Source organism: Melanotaenia boesemani, chromosome 6, assembly GCF_017639745.1.
Source record: "Melanotaenia boesemani isolate fMelBoe1 chromosome 6, fMelBoe1.pri, whole genome shotgun sequence".
Lineage (NCBI taxonomy): Eukaryota > Metazoa > Chordata > Actinopteri > Atheriniformes > Melanotaeniidae > Melanotaenia > Melanotaenia boesemani.
Window position 1 is genome coordinate 31,377,883 of NC_055687.1, and position 17,719 is coordinate 31,395,601.

General features: G+C 38.8%; 1 protein-coding gene across 1 annotated transcript in view; it reads right to left on the reverse strand.

Annotated features, from left to right (window-relative positions):
* The window catches only part of LOC121641066 (proprotein convertase subtilisin/kexin type 4-like), a 214,339-nt gene that overhangs the window by 24,596 nt on the left and 172,024 nt on the right, over positions 1 to 17,719 (reverse strand). Inside the window, exons 14-16 of the mRNA XM_041986940.1 lie at positions 13,122 to 13,232; positions 10,430 to 10,523; positions 6,496 to 6,681 (exon numbers count right to left, since the gene is read on the reverse strand). Of these exons, the coding sequence (XP_041842874.1) occupies positions 6,496 to 6,681; positions 10,430 to 10,523; positions 13,122 to 13,232 (391 nt within the window). The remainder of the gene's footprint in view (positions 1 to 6,495; positions 6,682 to 10,429; positions 10,524 to 13,121; positions 13,233 to 17,719) is intronic.

Genomic DNA, 17,719 nt, shown 5'->3' on the forward strand with positions numbered 1-17,719 from the left:
CATCAAATTAACAGCAAAACCTGACAAAATAACAAAACTGGATTTGAAAATGAAGAGTGACATCTCTTTTTATTACCTGACTGCGGGTCAGAGTTACCCACGGTCTCTGTGGCACAAGCCGTGTTTTGCTGTTTTAAAAAAGTGCAGTACTGTCAGGATGTGTTAAAGATGGGCGCGGATGAAAGGTGTGGCCCTGTTGCATATGTTTTACAGCATAAAAAGAGCAACATTTGAGGAGGTGAGCATTTAAATGAATCATGCAGTGTGATTTATTAAGGTTTCTGGTAGCTGACCTATAGTAACAGGTTGTGTGAGTATTTACAGCAGAAAAAAAGCCACAAACAGGAAGCGTTTAGGTGTTACACAAATAGAGGGTAAACGTATGCAGCGATAGCTTGTTATTACTACGGGTCAGTTAAAAATCTTTTCTTTATTCTTGCTGTACAGCACATTAAGCTACACTTGCACGCTCTCCATGGTCCTGAACATGATGCCATGAAAACAATAAGAAATCACAGGACTGAAATTTGAGGACTCTCGTATGTTGGTAGAAGCAAAAAGCACAGTTTAAATATTTTGATCACCTTGACAGGTTGTAAGCAGATTATATTTGTACAAGAAGTAAGGGCTGTCATTGACAAATTACACATGAACAAGGTTTGCAACTGAATGCTAAGTTTCTCTGCTCTTGGTAGATTTCTTTGGTCATTATTGAAATTATTTGCCTGCAACTGTGTTCGAGATCAGAGCGCTCATAAAAGTGGCCACTAGGGCTGAGTCATGGTAAAAACGTATTATCACACTATCGTTTCCGTTATTGATCGATTTCAATCTTACAACAGAAATTTTGTTAATATTGTCACTTAATAAACTATCCTAATAATGACTGCAATAGGCATCGTTTTATTCTCTGTCAAAGGTGTAACTTCTGTTATCAGTTCTTTGCTTCGTTTGAATCCTTTTTACATGATGAAGTGATGCTTTTCTCTTTTTGCTTGTGCAGATTGTGCACAGAGTCACATGTTTTAAAGCTTTCTGCATAGTTTCTTGGATGACACCTTTTCACATGATAAAATAAATTAGTTGCATTTCTCATTTTTGTGTTCACCAGCTGATGACAAAGTTTGCGCATTTAATAATAATAATAATAATAATAATAATAATAATAATAATAATAATAATAATAAATCTTTATTTGTATAGCACTTTTAAAAAACTTTTAAAAGGTTTACTAAGTGCTGAACAGCACACAGCAAAGTAAGGTAATAAAATCAACAATGAAAAGATACATGCACAAGTACATTTTGAAAATAAATAAAGTAAATAAAAATGTTATAAAAAAGCCAGTTGATAAAAGTATTTTTCTAAGACGTGACTTAAAAGATGATACTGATGGTGCCAGCCTTATCTCCTCAGGCAGGTCGTTCCAGAGTCGAGGGGCTCGGACTGAAAAAGCTCAGTCCCCTTAGGTCTTGAGTTTGGACCCTGGCACAGCTAAAAGGGACCTGCCTGAGGATCTAAGGCTGCGGGGAGGCTCGTAGGGTGTCAGTAACTCTGTAATGTAGCCGGGTGCCAGACTTAAACGAGCTTTTAAAGTAATCAGTAAAACTTTAAAATCAGTTCTAAAAGGTACAGGGAGCCAGTGCAGCGAGGCTAAAACAGGTGTAATATGTTGTCTTTTGCTAAAACCAGTGAGAAGCTGAGCTGCTGCGTTTTGAACAAGTTGGAGGCGAGAGAGGGCTTTGTTGTCAAGAATGGAGAGGAGGGAGTTGCAGTAGTCGAGTCTGGAGAAAATGAGTGCATTGATAACTTTTTCTAAATCGGGCCTTGGAGAGGACAGGTCTGATTTTACTGATGGTGCGGAGGTGAAGGAAACAGGACTGGGTGACTTTTTTGATGTGAAGATGAAAATTAAGATTGGAATCAAATATAACACCTAGGTTTCTGGCAGAGGGGGTGATGTTAGAAGAGAGAGGACCGAGACTGTCTTCAATATGGGAGGTGGAGTGAGGAGGGTTAATTAAGATAATTTCAGATTTAGAACTGTTGAGTTGTAGAAAGATTTGTGCCGTCCAACTGTTCACATCATTGAAACACTCTAACACAGCAGCTAGGCTTCCAGTGTCCCCTGGTCTTAGCGGGAGGTATATCTGTGTGTCGTCCGCATAACAGTGGAAGGACACGTTATGGCGGGCTATAACGTGTCCTAGGGGGAGCATATAAATAGAAAACAAAATGGGACCTAGAATAAAACCTTGCGGTACACCACAGGCAATAGGGGCAGAGGAGGACGTAAAATTACCTATGGTGACTGCAAAGATTCTATCTAAAAGATAAGAGTAAAACCAATCAAGTGCAGTGTCTGTGATAAATCTTCAATTTTACTGACATAGTGGGACTTTTTTTTCACTTGGGCACTTTAGAGAGGAAAACATGATTTTAGTTGCAGTCTCTCTTATTTACTTCTTCTCTCCCTTTTGGGTTTCCGTGCTGGTTAGCAACCAGCTCAGAGGTGCGCTACCACCAGCTACTGGACTGGAGTGTGCTGAGGGACACCCAGTTGGTTCTGTAGATGTCTCATGCTTATCATAAAGATCGATGCAAGTTTGATCACAATCTAATTTTGAGATTGTTTTATCTCTCCTTTTTCTATCTTTTTATCTTGTTTAAAAATATTTTTATATATCTTTTTATCATTATCTATATAACTATCCTTTATTACTGCAATGTCATTTTATTCTTGTCAAATCTTTTTTTGAGTTTTCTGGATCTGGCCTTCATTTTTTTGTCACAAATTATTAAATCTGCCCCTGTGACAGATAGTTTTATATTTCCCAAATTTCTTTTTGCCCCAACATCACTTTTGATATGAAGTAGTGGACAAAGCTGTACAACAGAGCTCAACTTACACAATTAATGATTTGAAAATGTAAAGTGATGGACATTAGTTTGTAGGTTTGTTGGCCATGTTGACGTTTAATTCATTTTAAATGACTTTTTTTGTTTTAATGACAGAGGAATACATTACTGTCTTTATAAAGTTTGAATCGAAAGATATATTAAGGTTTTCTCTTTGCATTTTTTTTGCAATTAATCAGGTCTATTACACATTCTAGACTAAACATCCACAACATAACCTTCTTCTCTTTGAGCATAAATGTTTTACTCTTGCATTAAGAGGCATGTAAGGAATTATTCAGTAAATTGTCATCTTCCTACAGAGGACCAAAATGCTATTTTTTCCAAATAAGCAAAGAGCAAATCAAAACCGGTGGGAGACAACAGCTAATAACTTATATTGGGGGCCATGTGCATCGGTCAAACTGCATAATTAATCATCTCCAGGTTGTACTGTTATCAGTTAATCACTGTGTGTGTTTTGTTTGTGCAATCTGTTGCCGAGACAGAGTGGAGCGACTCCCGAGGATGCACCTGGAATGACGATGGTAAATATATGATCTGTCACTCACTGCCAGCCAGCATGGTTGTTTGTGCATGTACGTGTTTGTCTGTGTGTGTGTCCACAGTGCTGCAGGCTAAATAGAGCCATTATTTTCCTGCAGCACTTGTCGGCTTCAGTCTTAAAGTCCTCTGGGAATCAGAGACGTTACTGCTCAAAGACTGCTGCACATGCACACACACACACACACACACACACACACACACACACACACACACACACACACACACACACACACACACACACGCACACAGACACACACACACACACACACACACACTCCCTGTGGGTGAGTTAGTATGGGAGCCTGGTGGGAAGGAAGGGAGACTAATATATGTGTATTTATAATTTTGGTGTGTTTTTCTGTGTGTATATGGGACAAGGTTTCTGTGAAAGTGGAGCACAATAATAACAGCCCTCCATCTTGTTCTTTGAAAACCTATTGTGTTGCGCAAAGGAAGCAAAGAAAATGCTGCAAGTAGTGACCAATTATGGGAGTTGTTAGGGCATTACACATGCACACTAAAAAAGGTTGGTTTACCTAAACAATAAAGAGGCATATTTCCCTCTCTTTAATGTAGTTAGTTTTTCTTACATCTGCCAAGATGTTAGGACACCCATTACTCTTATTTCTGCTTCCATCTGGAGTTGTGCGTATAAATGATGTAACCACTGATTGCAATGACAATTTTAAGGAAGTAACTTTGATATAATTTGATAAGATAAACACTTCTCACAAAAAACACCAATTTGTGCTATTAGTTTGTTGGAGACGGATATGGCCCAGACTGGACGGCGAGGCTGGTTATCTAAAGCTTTACCAGAGGAATGGGGGTGTCGTGTTTAGAAAACACAACAGCACACTTATTAACTGAGTCCTAACTCCAAATATGACAAAGTAAAGGATTGTTGGGCCATATTTGATCTTTTGAATTTTTTTTGTAAATAAAATGAAACATCAACATCCTGCATTATACAAGGCAAATAAAAGGCAAATAAAATGTAGTGAGAGCAGGTGACTGAGTGAGAACCAAGGAAGAGAACGAGGGACTATCTTTATAGCTGTCATGGATACCAATGATTATATACTGTCATTTTTAATATGTTGCCAAATCAGCCTGGTTTAAGTGCATACTGCAACCTGCAGTGTGTTCGTTGGGTGTTTATTCTCTGTATGACTGCTTTCAGTGTTGTCTCTGATCAACAGTAAAAGCTCTGAGCTGAGCTGAGGCGCTGCAGATGGCGGTAGAAGCAGCACGGGGGAAAGCAGACATAAGAATAGAGGCAGAGTGAGTTTCCAGCCCTGCGGTCCCATCTCCTTCACAGCGCTGGAAGGTCAGCTGAGCCTCGAGCCACAACACTCGCTCCCTTTTCACTTCAGTTGCTTTTCATCCCAACAGAACCACACCACTCTTTGACAATTGTCATCATGACGAATCAATATTGACTCTCAACAGATGCCATCCCTACACACCCACACACACACACACACCCATCCACATGCATCCTGTGTTGCCCTTGAGTTTTAAAGCACTGATCCAGCAGATAGTCCAGTTAAAGTCTATTTCCAGAGCCTCCACTTTATAGTTTACCCTTCACTCTCTCTTTTCCATTAGCCCTGCATGTCCTCTATTTCTCTTTTTGTATCACAGTGGATTTAATTGCCATTGAAGCTTGTCAGAGACAATCTTTTTATAGCAACAAGAGAAAAAAATGTATAAAACAACATTAAATTAGCAAATCAAGCTATGTTTAATCTTCAGTAACTATTTAGTTTAGAGTGAAAGTCGATGCCGGTAATTCAAAAGCTGAGCGGTGCTCATTGAACCCTGCTGCAAGTTCATGTTAAGATATTGTGCTTCCATATGTGCATGTGCTGATTAGAGCCACACTAAGGCATGCAGCAGGTCAAATCTGAGCGTTAATTCGTTTTGTGAGCATCACGGCGACTCGTCTTGGCCCTCCGGTAATGAGCAGCAGCGACGCCGCTATGCGGCTCAGATTCACTGTGCCTCCTCCCCGTCCCTGCGACACACTGGGCCCTGGTAATTGGTCACAGAGGGGACAGTAAATCTGAACGAGGACGTGGGAGAGACAGAGAGAAAGCGTGCGCGAGCTTGTGAGTTTTCAGGAAGAGGTAGGTGATAGAGGACAGAGGGTGGATGTCTTTCATCTTCACAGCTTTTTCTCTAGAAACCTCCAACTGTTTACAAGGACTGATGCCTATTTGCACACACACAAACACACATACCTACACAGAGAGAAGACAACCCCCTCCACCCTCACCTCTACTGCTAACACCCACCCACACATATACAGTTAAATGACCTCAGCATGCTACTGTCTGTGAGCATGGATTCTAATCAGATGTCAGCAGCATTGTGTCTGTCAAACCCGGCCAAGGTTACTTAACCTTCCAGTCTTAATTTCCCTTCCATTTTAGCTCCTTCCTCCATATCAAACATCAGCACATCTATGAGAGCAGAAAAAAAGGAAACGAAGAGTGCGGGGAGGAAAATGAAGATTGCCATGCTTGGCTGAAGCTCGGAGATGAAAGTAGAGGATGATTCACTTTGCTATTGCAAAATGAACTGAACCAAGCTGAGCTGAGCTGTGATGGTCTGGGCTATTTTTAAACTTCTATACACCACAGCAACTGGAAGAGGACAATGTGAAGCAGAGCAAATCATTTCTATATCATCAGGGAACGTATGTGAAATAAGGTTTCCAGGGAACTGTGGTAAAAATTTGTATAAAAGCTATGCCAAGAAAATTTTGACCACATTTTGTGACCATTGTCAGTTTGTCACAAGACACAGAAACATCTTGACTCAATTCAAAGTCATATCAAAGGCAGTAATACAGTATAAAGCAAAATAAAAAAAATGTTTCAAGTGTGTTATAACACTATTATTAAATTCTCATATCCTAAAAGTTCATACATGTAGAAGTGGCTCTGTGAGGCTTCACTATTTAAGTTCAGCTACCTAACACTTGCTCACTGTAAATGACTTGGTGCACATGTAAGGCAGCACCTGTAGGGTCCACAGGCCTTGTGGATGCTCTCCCCAGCAGTGCACCGTCATCAGGGTCCAGTTCTTCAGGCCTGCAGTGGAGGCGTCATTGGGTCGCGTATCCAACAGCAGAGACACCGTGCCACCTGGAGACTCCAGGCTTATGGAGAGGTCACCGCGACACACTGCGTTAATACTCACTCTCACCTGGTGAGAGACAGGTGGCAAAAAATAAAACATGGAAAGGTGTGAACACAGAGTTTGCAAAGGGGGGAGAGAAAGAAGAAAGTGGGCAGACAAAAACAGTGACATATAAATATGTCATTTTTTTATTGAGAATAAACACCTTCACCTGATCTGTGATAAGTGTTTTTATAAATTGTATGAAAAAGATTAAGTTAATGCAAATATGTTTCAGAGCTGAGTTATACACAAAAACCAGACAACTTGTGTGATTATAAAAATAAACTCACATTCAACAATGCTTTTACTAAATGACTCCAAGTCTCAGTGAATTTTATGGCCTTAGTTAGTAGTTTTATTTATTCTTTAATAAACAATTACGTTCATTTTATAAATTTAAAGCAAAACGGACAATAAAGCAGAGTTTAGTTCAGCGAAGGGGAAATATCTGATTGAGAATTCACAGCATGCAGAGCTATAATGTCTGGTTTCAAAGAGCAAGACAGTGATAGCCAAGGCAAGAATCTACACACTGCTGAGTGTTGAGTGGCTACATCCATCGTTTCTATACAGTGTATCAGTGTGACAAGACTAACTAAGAACAGGAACTGGCATAATAATTTGTTTTCTTTTGTTTTGTTTTTTAGTTTAACTTCTTGTTCAATAGAGTCCCCTGCACAGGGGGCAGCATGGGACTGAATCTGGGACTGAAAACTTTAGATCACAGTGCAGTGTACCTGCATCCGATTACAGAAGAGACTAATTGGAAGTTTTAAGTCACAGATACAGCAGAACATGCTCTTGTCTTCTTCCAGAGTTTTGTTCATTTCCAACAGTGAACATAGATTTTTCACGGCCAGCTACTGAGGTTTTCATCCACTGTTAGGGTAACACTTTACAAATACAAGTAATAAACTTAAGTAATCCTTATTTAATACATTAATCATGATGATTTAATGCATGTATTTATATAGGATAAATCATAAACTCCTGTTGCTCACCTTGAAGTAATGATCAACTCACCGTAGACCAATAGGATTCCTTTAGATTTAATAGATCATCATTTAACCCTCTGTCACTTCATACATTAAATTATACAGGACTAAATTAACTGGTTTCCACAAAATGTCCAGTTGCATGCATTTGATGAGCTTCTTTGAGAAACAGTATCAGATATTATCAAAAAAATGAAGCCACTCTCAATGAAAGAAGTCCAACATCAGAGGCAAATCTTGTTTCGATATAACCTGCTGAGCAGAAGAATGAAGATCACCAAAAGTCATAGTTTAGATGTTACACATCATGTTTTTTATTTTGTTTTTTTTTAAATGGAAACCTGTTTATTTGGTATATCCTGCAGGAATTCCTATATTTAATCATCATGACTCATGCATTAACAAAAGATTACTTATGATTTGTGCCCTTATTATAAATTATTACCAGTTAGCTTCAGACAAGCAGCTAGCTTAGCTCTGTTAACAAACATGCCTAATTAACATAACTTACTGCTCCTGTGTAAGGACTAACTCACTATTTAATCTAACTGAATTTAAGTTTATACAGATTAATGTAAACAAATTAGTGAACTTTACTTTTTCTTCAGCCCAGCTGATCATGTCTTGGCTGCATATTGAACAGAAGTAAAAGCTAACACACATCAGGGTGTAATAATGATTTAATGATTAACAATCCAATACTTTAAATTCAAACTGAAAATATCATTTAAAAATTGATACAATGATAATTGTATTGTATAAAGGACGTGTTTAAGAAAGAAGATGTGGATTTGTTTCCATTTGTTTTGTTTTGACAAACAAAATGTCTTTTTTACGGATGAGGAAAATGCAGATATCCAGTATGCAATTTCTGTTTACACTACATCCTGCTTTTAATTCTACAAATAAAAATGTTTTCTTTCAGTTTTTCTTTTGCATGATGTGAAAACTACATCTACATAATTTTTTTTTCATTTAAATGTCTGCCTCAGGTCAGGAACAAAATTACAGTTGAATATTTTAGAAGATTCTTTGGTTTTGCCATGAATGAAATGATCAATGGATCCTGAATTGAATTGAAGTGAAATGGAATCATGGCAGAATGTGTGATATCAAATCGTTATCCACTGAGTTAATATAATATTGTATCATAATCAAACTTGTAATTTATATTTTTAATACATGTCTGGACAATTACAACCCATAGTCTGCTGTCCTATAGTAATCTGTGGGATTATCTGGGCTACATGTGACACATGAGTGAAAAACAACAATTCAGTTCACTCCTGACGACGCCAACTGGAGTAATTTGGAAACACAGTGAAGTAGTGCAGTATTGCACAGTGTGTCTTATTTAAATCCAAATCTACCCGGTCTAGTTGGAAATACTACACATGCCAAACAGATGGACCTCTCCATAAGCACCAAGAGATGCACCCAAAGAAAAGCAGGTAGAGAAAACAGAAGAATTTGAAGACACTTAAAAAAGGGCAGCAGAAGGGACTATCTGCTAGATGATTTAGATAGCTCATACCCGCCCCCCCTCCACACAAGCAGCACCCAGTAAACACCCTCCCTGTCCGTGTTCATCACAAGCAGCACATCTGGTGTGACAATGGCGCATCGCACAGAAAGCCGCCAAGCTGCAAAAAGACTGACAGCCTGCTCCTGTTTACGGCATGTTACCACGGCAACACGTCCATCAATCACACCTCGCAGCGATGGCCTGACCCACGCTTTCTGCCAGGGAGCAGAGCCGCAAAGATGAAGCCTTTTCAATTTACATGCTGACACACTCCCTCTCTCTCTCTCTGGCTGCTATTTCACAAGTACACAAACTCACAAACACTGATAACTCGCTCAGACTCAAATGTGCACAAACAGTCAAACAGAAACACATTTACATCTATGTGGCTGTACTCAAGAAAACACAGCTTTGCCATTTTCTGCAAATGACACTGCCGACACATTACACAGAGCAGTAAGATCCTTTTTTATCCCCTCTATTCTCAGATAAAGCAGATGACAGGGAAACTCAAAAACAATTTGTATCACATCTTCTTGCTTCCCCTGCTGTTGGCAGGAGTTAAGTTTTAAAAGCACTTTTGCTTGATTTCTATGTTTTCAAGGGCAACAGAAACATGGGAAAACTGTTAGAGCAGATGTACAACAAAACGACACAGAGATCTAAGAGTTTGCCTTTTCAAAATCATAGTTAAAGATGGATATTTACACTTTTCTGTGTTTAAGAGGAATAGTTCAACATTTTGGAAAACAAACTTATTCAATTTCTTGCTGAAAGTTAGATGAAAAGACGGATTCCTTTTTAATCTTATCTACCACCACATCATGCCCACCGGAGCAGCAGTGGGTTAGCTTATCTGAGCTTAGGGGCTAGATGAAGGGGAAAAAACAACTAGCCTGTCTCTGTCCCAAGGAAACAAAATCCATCTGTTTGCCCCTCTAAAGTTCACTGACTCACCTTTTACATCATATTTGTCTTATCTGAGCTAAAACCTGAACTCATTCACAGCCAGGAGCCATTACTTATTGTAGTCTCCACTGGAGCAGGGCAGCAGGTTTCCAGCTCTGGTTTAAGGCTGTGATTTATTGGGCGGGTAAAGATATCAGTCAACTCAACTAATGCTTTGTATGAAAATCAATCATGGTACTTACCCAAAAATCTCTAAACATTCCTGTCATGCTGCTAATGAAGAATAAAGTCTAAGAAAGGTCTAAAAGATTGTGCCAACTTTGTTTAAAATCAGCCTCCTTACCTGCACATGCTCCAGACTGTTGATCTGGTTAACCCTCCCTTGGCAAGCCTCTGATTGGATGTTCATGCTAACACCATGTCCAGGTGAGAAAATTCTAACCAATTACAAGATAAACAAACAAAATGTAAATAAACATCTGAATTTCTGTACACATTGTGAAAATGCACATGAAGGAACTGTTCGTGGATGGATGAAGAGAAGTTAACTGTTGATGTTAGTGATAGAGGGAAAAGTAAATTAGGTTATGGATGCGTTTAAAACGTCTACTACATACTACTTCTTCTATGTAATATGCACATTTGTCACTAACTTGTAATATGTGACCTTATAAGCGGTTCATTTAAAAGCATTTGAAACTAGTTTTTAGATTAGGAAAAGTGTAAGTCAGTATGTCCAGTTTTTACATGTTTCCCTGCTCCAACACACCTAATTTAAATTAAATGGATCTCCACAACAGCTTGTTGTCAAGTTCTGCACAAGTCTGTAGCAGAAGCATCGGGTGCAGGCTTGCTTTCTATTCGCAGAGTTAGGACCAAACAAGAATCTTCTTTTCTTCTTTTGTCAGACAAAAAAGGAAAATAGAGACTTGATAACTGGAGTATGAACATGATCGGATGGAGAAGCTGCTTTTAGTTTTTATGCAGCTTCCATCTGGAATAGGCTCCTACAGAACTTGCTTCTTTAAAATCACTTCTTAAAACTTGTGTTTTTACTGTTTAACTAATCTTTTATTTTTGTGTTGCCTGGAGAAGCTGCTTTTATGCACCATGCCATGCTCTTACCTCTGCTCTAATACGTTTGCATCTTGTTGCTTTGTTTTAAGCACTTTCAGTTACTTTTGTCTGAAGTTATATATTAATAAAGTTTGACTGGATTTTGATTAAAGCAGGAAACAGCTGTCCTCCAGGACTGGAACTGTACATCCCTGCTGTAAGTAAACGATGGCATTGCTGCATTGATCTAGCTTAATGCTTGTAGAAGAAAGTGTGCACCTCTGTGGTAAAACTGGTATTTACTTATGTATCGGGAAAGGTGACGCCTGCCTGAAGGCGTAGGGAAAGAGTAACTAGTACTTAAATAAAAGACAACACACACACACACAAATATTTGTCAGATGTTGTAAGTTTTTCAGCTTGGATACAATGATAATAAAAATAAAAAGAATGATAAATAAATCAATAAAATATTTTTATTTTGATGCAACATAGACTGGTCAGGATTTTCCAACTCCAACAAAAACAAAGATGCCTCGTGCATTTTGAAGACGTCCAGGTTGTTGAGTCATGTAAATACCCTTTTTGTTTCTAAATTGAAACTTGATGTAAACACTGAGTCTGTGTACAAAAGAAGTCAACAGAGTATTTATTTACTGAGGAAGCTGGACTCTTTTAAAGTTCCTAAGTCACTTTGATGTAATTTCTGTTGTTCATTTATTGAATGCTTTCAACATTTTCCTTTATCTCTTGGTTTTATGGACTTTCTATTAAGGATGGGAACTATCTGAATAACACTGTCAGGATCAGTTCAAAGATAATTGGAGTCAAACAGAGAGATTTAAATTCACTCAGCACACTCAGGTAAAAAAAGAAGGTCATCACTATCATCAGCCAACCCCATCACATTATGACTGGTGAGTTTGAGATGATGCCTTCAAGTTGCCGCTACTGAGCTCTTTTCAGTAAAACAAATTCTTTTATTCCTTCATCCATCAGGCTACTGAATACTGACAGTAGTCTTTTAAATAAGTAATATTTTAACTTGGATTTTTACCCATCTATGTTTGCATTTGTCATTGTATTGTTGTTATTTTATAAGTTCTCTATAGTTTTTTTTTTTTTACTTAATTCTGGTCTTATAATCTCTTTATCTGCTGGATTCCATTGTTTTAGTCTCTTGACTGATTGGATATGTTATGTGGATGTGGGTGAGCTGCAAATGGATTGCCCTTTAGGATAAATAAAGTTGTTTCAATCTGAATCTGAATCCACCTGGATATGTGGTATTTTATTTTGTTTATTTGATGAGGACAATGCACATTAATGATCACTTTCATGACATTGTGTAAACATGTCAGATTACGCTAGAAGATACTTTCCATCCGTAGTCCTAAAACATTTAAAAACAACATGACAAGCAATAACAAATAGTATTTATAATATATAAACAACAATAGATGCACATAGTGCAGATTTTGCAGTAGTTCACATTTGGGGTACTTTAAACTGGAATTAGGCAAAATCAGTATTAATGGAGTGACACCTGCAAACTAGCTCAGAAAGACAACTCCTGCTCCAGCTGCACTTTATCTTCCTCATATTCTACATGCCATATATCAAACATACCCAGCCAGTCTAGGTGGTGTATTTAAGCTTCACACTTCCTGTCTTGCCTTATACTTTCAGCTGCGGCTGCCTCACGACACAATAAGCTGCTTCCTTCATGCAGTTATTACTACTGCTGCTCAAACTATATATGCTGCTTGGTTTTCTACCCCTCTACCAGCCCAGCATCCAACTGTAGGCTCAACACTCCAATATCAAATTGAAATGTTATAAAGAAAAAAATCAGCATTCGTTTTTTAAAAACAGTCCATCACATGCAACAATAATGAGTGGCAGTAATAAAAACATAAAAGTTATGGTGATCGCATGGTCACAGAGAGTTGTTTTTTGTTATTTTTGTTCATTTTTACCTGGCTGGATGGAGTGTGATTTCTTGTGTGCATATTTTCTGTGGAGCAACATGTTGGAAGAGTGCAGCCTGCTGCACCATCAGCCCCGCATCCAACAATCCAAATCCATACCTGCAACAAACAAACATGCACTCTGTTATATGTTTGTTTACACAAATAACATTATTTTGCATTTTTATCCTCCCACACTTGAACCAAACAAATGCTAACGGCTCCAACGTAAGGAGGCAACAAGCCTTTGACGAAGACGATGCAATCGCCTCCTGCTGTCAGGGCTGCAGCTTTCGGCTGCTGTTTATGCTGCCTGTAATTGTCTGGAGGGATTGATTCACAACAACGTTCCATTTCACCGACTGCAATCAAGCCTTATTATTCATTCTTTACCACCCCAATACCACCCTAATTTTGATGCTGGAGACACAATGTTCGACCTTTAAGTGGCATATGACCACTTCTATCATGTTCTCATTTCCTCTTCACTGATCATCACTTTTAAATCAACCCCTCTCATCCATCTTTGGCCTATCTTTTCCACAAAAATACCTTGGTATTCAGCGTTCTTTTCCTCTCTAAGATATCCTTTACTCTCCTTCATCAAACTAAAATTTTTGCTCTGGAGCTCAGTGATGCTGAAATCACAATACTTAGAAGTGTTTCTTTCATTTTCCCTCAAATCACTCACTTTCATGCCCTTTCTCTCCTTCAGCTCCCTTTAGTTAATATCACTGTACTCAAACGGAGTAATGGGGCCATAACAACCTTCACTTCCCCTCCCTCTCAGAAACTCAGAGAGGATAACAAACAGCTAATTTCTGCCATTATTACCACACAGACCTTATGGCGTTAATCTGCAATAAGTGAAATTCATTATCCTGATGAAGGGGTCTTTTGGAGCAGCCGACAGAAGACAGAGACAGGAGAAAGATGAGCACTGATCAATAACTCAATCTGTTGCCCTGCGTGGGGCTTTATCTCCTCTGTCTAAGACTGTCAGAGCATCTGAGGAGGAGATGTGGGAGCTGCAGCCCACACCAACGCCGTCCTAACAGCACACTGTGCAATCAATGGACACAATCTAATCAGCCACTATCACCACCAATGACTTTTAGCATGTAGGGCCCAACATAATAGCATTAGGTAGACGGGCATGTGGGGTGGAAGTGAGCGGTAGAAGTTCAAGGACGTTTAGGGCCGTGTGAAAGCGTGAAGAGCTACAGCAAGGCACAGCAGGCAGCAATTGTAGAGTAGGAAGTCTTTTTCTTTAGTAATACGTATGTGAAGAAGTCAACTAGAAGAGATTTATGAGTCGTTGCTTTTGTAGTAGAAACAAATTAGGCATATTTTAGAAGCTTTTTGGGGAAGTGTTCACACAGAAGACGTACTCAAAATGTGATATTAAGGAACTTCTAGACTCTCTTATGCACTCAATAAAGGTTTTATTTCAGATGGTAGAATGTTGTAAGACTTGTTCAATTTCAAGATCAATGAGTTTCAAGGATCATTAGGAGACTAAACACAACACAGTATTTTATAGCTGTTCAGAGAAGCTTTAGTTGTAGACATCATTTTATCTTTCAGTGCAGCAAACACAATTAAAACACAAGTAATATTACAAACTGAACACAGAATAAAAGAGAAAACAAAGTTTAACATAGGGACATTGTGCCAGAAAAAGGTTTGGATATAACTATTGGTGTAAAATAAATGGGTTTATCCACATTTTAGATGAATAATCTCATGTTTTGTCACACGTCTATGTCTATGTCTGCAAAGTTACGGATAAAACACATTTTAGTGACCAGGGGCCTTATTTATAAAACTAGAGTAGGAACAAAAACCGGCGTACACCAAATATAGTCAACTTTTGGGATTTATAAAAACCAAACTTGCCGGGAAAATGTTCCTACCTCACCGACAACTCTGACCCAGGCGTACGCACAAAATCAGGGAAAACAGGAAACTGCGACACCAACAGTACAGAATAAAATTGAGGAAAAGATGTGAAATGTGAGATACTTGTGGACAATCCATTATTACCTTTCACACCACATGGTAGATATTAAAGCCGTTTGCAGAGATGAATAAAGACGCACATTCATATTAATTCTCCTAAGAGACAGGATTAGAGTTAGAGTTATGACAGGATTTTTCAAGAAAAAGGGAGATGATATTAATAAGAACCTCAACCACTAAAATATGTTCTGTCATTGTGAAACAAAACTTACATGTTATACAATACATCCGGCTAAATAAGGTGACAGTCTGCTGCCAGCACGTAGCAGTCAGTGTGAAAAGTAGCTTTGGTCCTTTATTCCAGCAGAGCGAGACGAAGACTGGAAGCTGGAGGTCTAGAAGTGATGCAATGCTACTAAAACAAGAGGTGGATTTCCTTTTATTTATTTCTTCTTGCACAATGCGTTTTTAAATTGTTGTCCCAGTTTATGTCCAGACAGTCTTTATTTCCACCTGGTTAATAGCGGTGATTTTGTCCCTCTGCACCACCCACCCAGCTGGAGCACCCAGCAACTAGAAAGAAATATTATTTAACACTAAATGAACTGCTGTCAATCTCAGATGTATCTGTACATATTTATTTTATAAATAAAACAAATGACTAAATTACTAACATCAGTACCGTCATTTTCTCCAAAGCTATTCATCCCTGTGGAGTTCGTACTTCTGCCTCCCGCATGGCAGACGGTTGATCTACCGACTGAGATATCCAGCCACATATTCCGATACCTCTGGCGTGTCTTGTGTTCTGACACTGTGATGACAGCATCTGCCACTTGCTGTCACTATTCTGCCTTTCTGACACAAGTAATGCCCACGCCATGCCCACCAATTAAATATTTTTATGGTTCATCAGGATCTCAGTGTCACACCCCGAAAAATTCCACCTTTCTCCTCCCAAGCCATCATGTAAATGATTTGATGAATATGTGTAACAAGCGTCCACCTGACCATTTATAGCCATCATGTGGGCGTGGGAAGGCGTTCCCTCACGTGCGCCCGCTTTAGAGTTGATTCTGAATTCTAAACGGAAACAGGCGTAGGACGTGCATGGGCACACTTTTATAAATCTAAAAGTACATGTGTGTAGCATTTGCTTTTTGCACCGCAGACGCCACCTGCAGTTTGCTTTGCTACACACAGTTTTATAAATGAGGCCCCAGGACAGCCGTGTTCTGTCCGAACACTGTTAGCACTTTGTTCAAATACAGTCATAAACTAGAAGCACTCACACAGCACAGACTGCCAAGCCACAGGGTCACTCGCCTGAGAAACATCCCAAAAGGCCCAACAGCCTACCCAGTTACCAACCCCATGCCAACACTCTTATGAATATTTGAAGGTAATAGATAGATAGATGCCACATCTTATTTAGAATCCTTGACCCAGAAAACATCCCCTGTCATACTCTTATACACCAAGATGAAACAAATGGCCGTAATAGTCTTGAAGTTATTGAAAAAATGAGCATTTTCTCTAAAGGGGGCAATCTGGGTTAGCCGCTAGTTTATTTAACCACGGTATCATCTTGTCTTTATCTGTTGAGTTAGAAGTGGAAATGGCTAAATTATCCCTCTATCCCAGTAGTAAAGAATCCTTAAAAAAGTTCCTGGATCCAGGCGGTGTCTGGATCACCCCAAACTCTAATCACTTGTTCCTTTATTTCAATTCTCACATTTCCTGAAGATTTTTCGAATTCCATCTATAACTTTTTGAGTAATGTTGTTAACAGACAGACAAACCAACGCAGCTGAAAACATAGCTTCTGCCTCAGTGGCCTACTCATGCTGTCAGCTTGAGAAACTTTAACATCTACTTTCTTTCTTTTATTTCACCCCATAATTGAATAAGAAATACAGAATACAATAATTTTCAAATCTCATTAACCAATATTTTATGTAAATTAGAACACAGAAAACATATTGGATCTTAAAAATGAGACATTTCACAATTTCTTAAAAACAAAAAAACATTAGCTAATCTTAAACTGGGTGACAGCAAAAAAAAAATCTTAAAAAGTTGGAACCTGTTCGTGTTCATCACTGGTGTAGCATCACCTCCTACTTTAACAGTAAATATCTGAGTACTGAGCAGACAAGCTGCTGAACCTGTAGAAGAATTTTTGTCTGATGCGTGATCACCTGGGTCTTCATCACATTTTGTTTTTCATAATCATCAAATGTTTGCACTTGGTGAAAGGTCTGGAGAGGAGGCCTCTACTACATGTTGTCTTGCTGAACTGCAGTCTTCCCTGTCTGTATAGGAGCACATGTTGCTCTAAAATATGTATTTTTCTGCACTGAAGGTGGCTTTCCAAGTGTGTAATTTGCCAATTCCACTGATATATCTCCCATAACATTTGGACTAAACAATGATAGCAAACTGGAAGCTCTTCTCTATTCTGGAGGACACAATTTACATGGTGTCCAAAAAAACATTTCAAATTTTAATATGTCTAAACGTTCCCACCATCCACGTTAAATGAGCTATGGCCCAGATGGTTCACCTAGGTTCAGGGTTTTTTTTGTCCACATATGGCTCCTTTTGCATGACAGAGGTCAAACCTGCATTTTATAAAGGTGTGG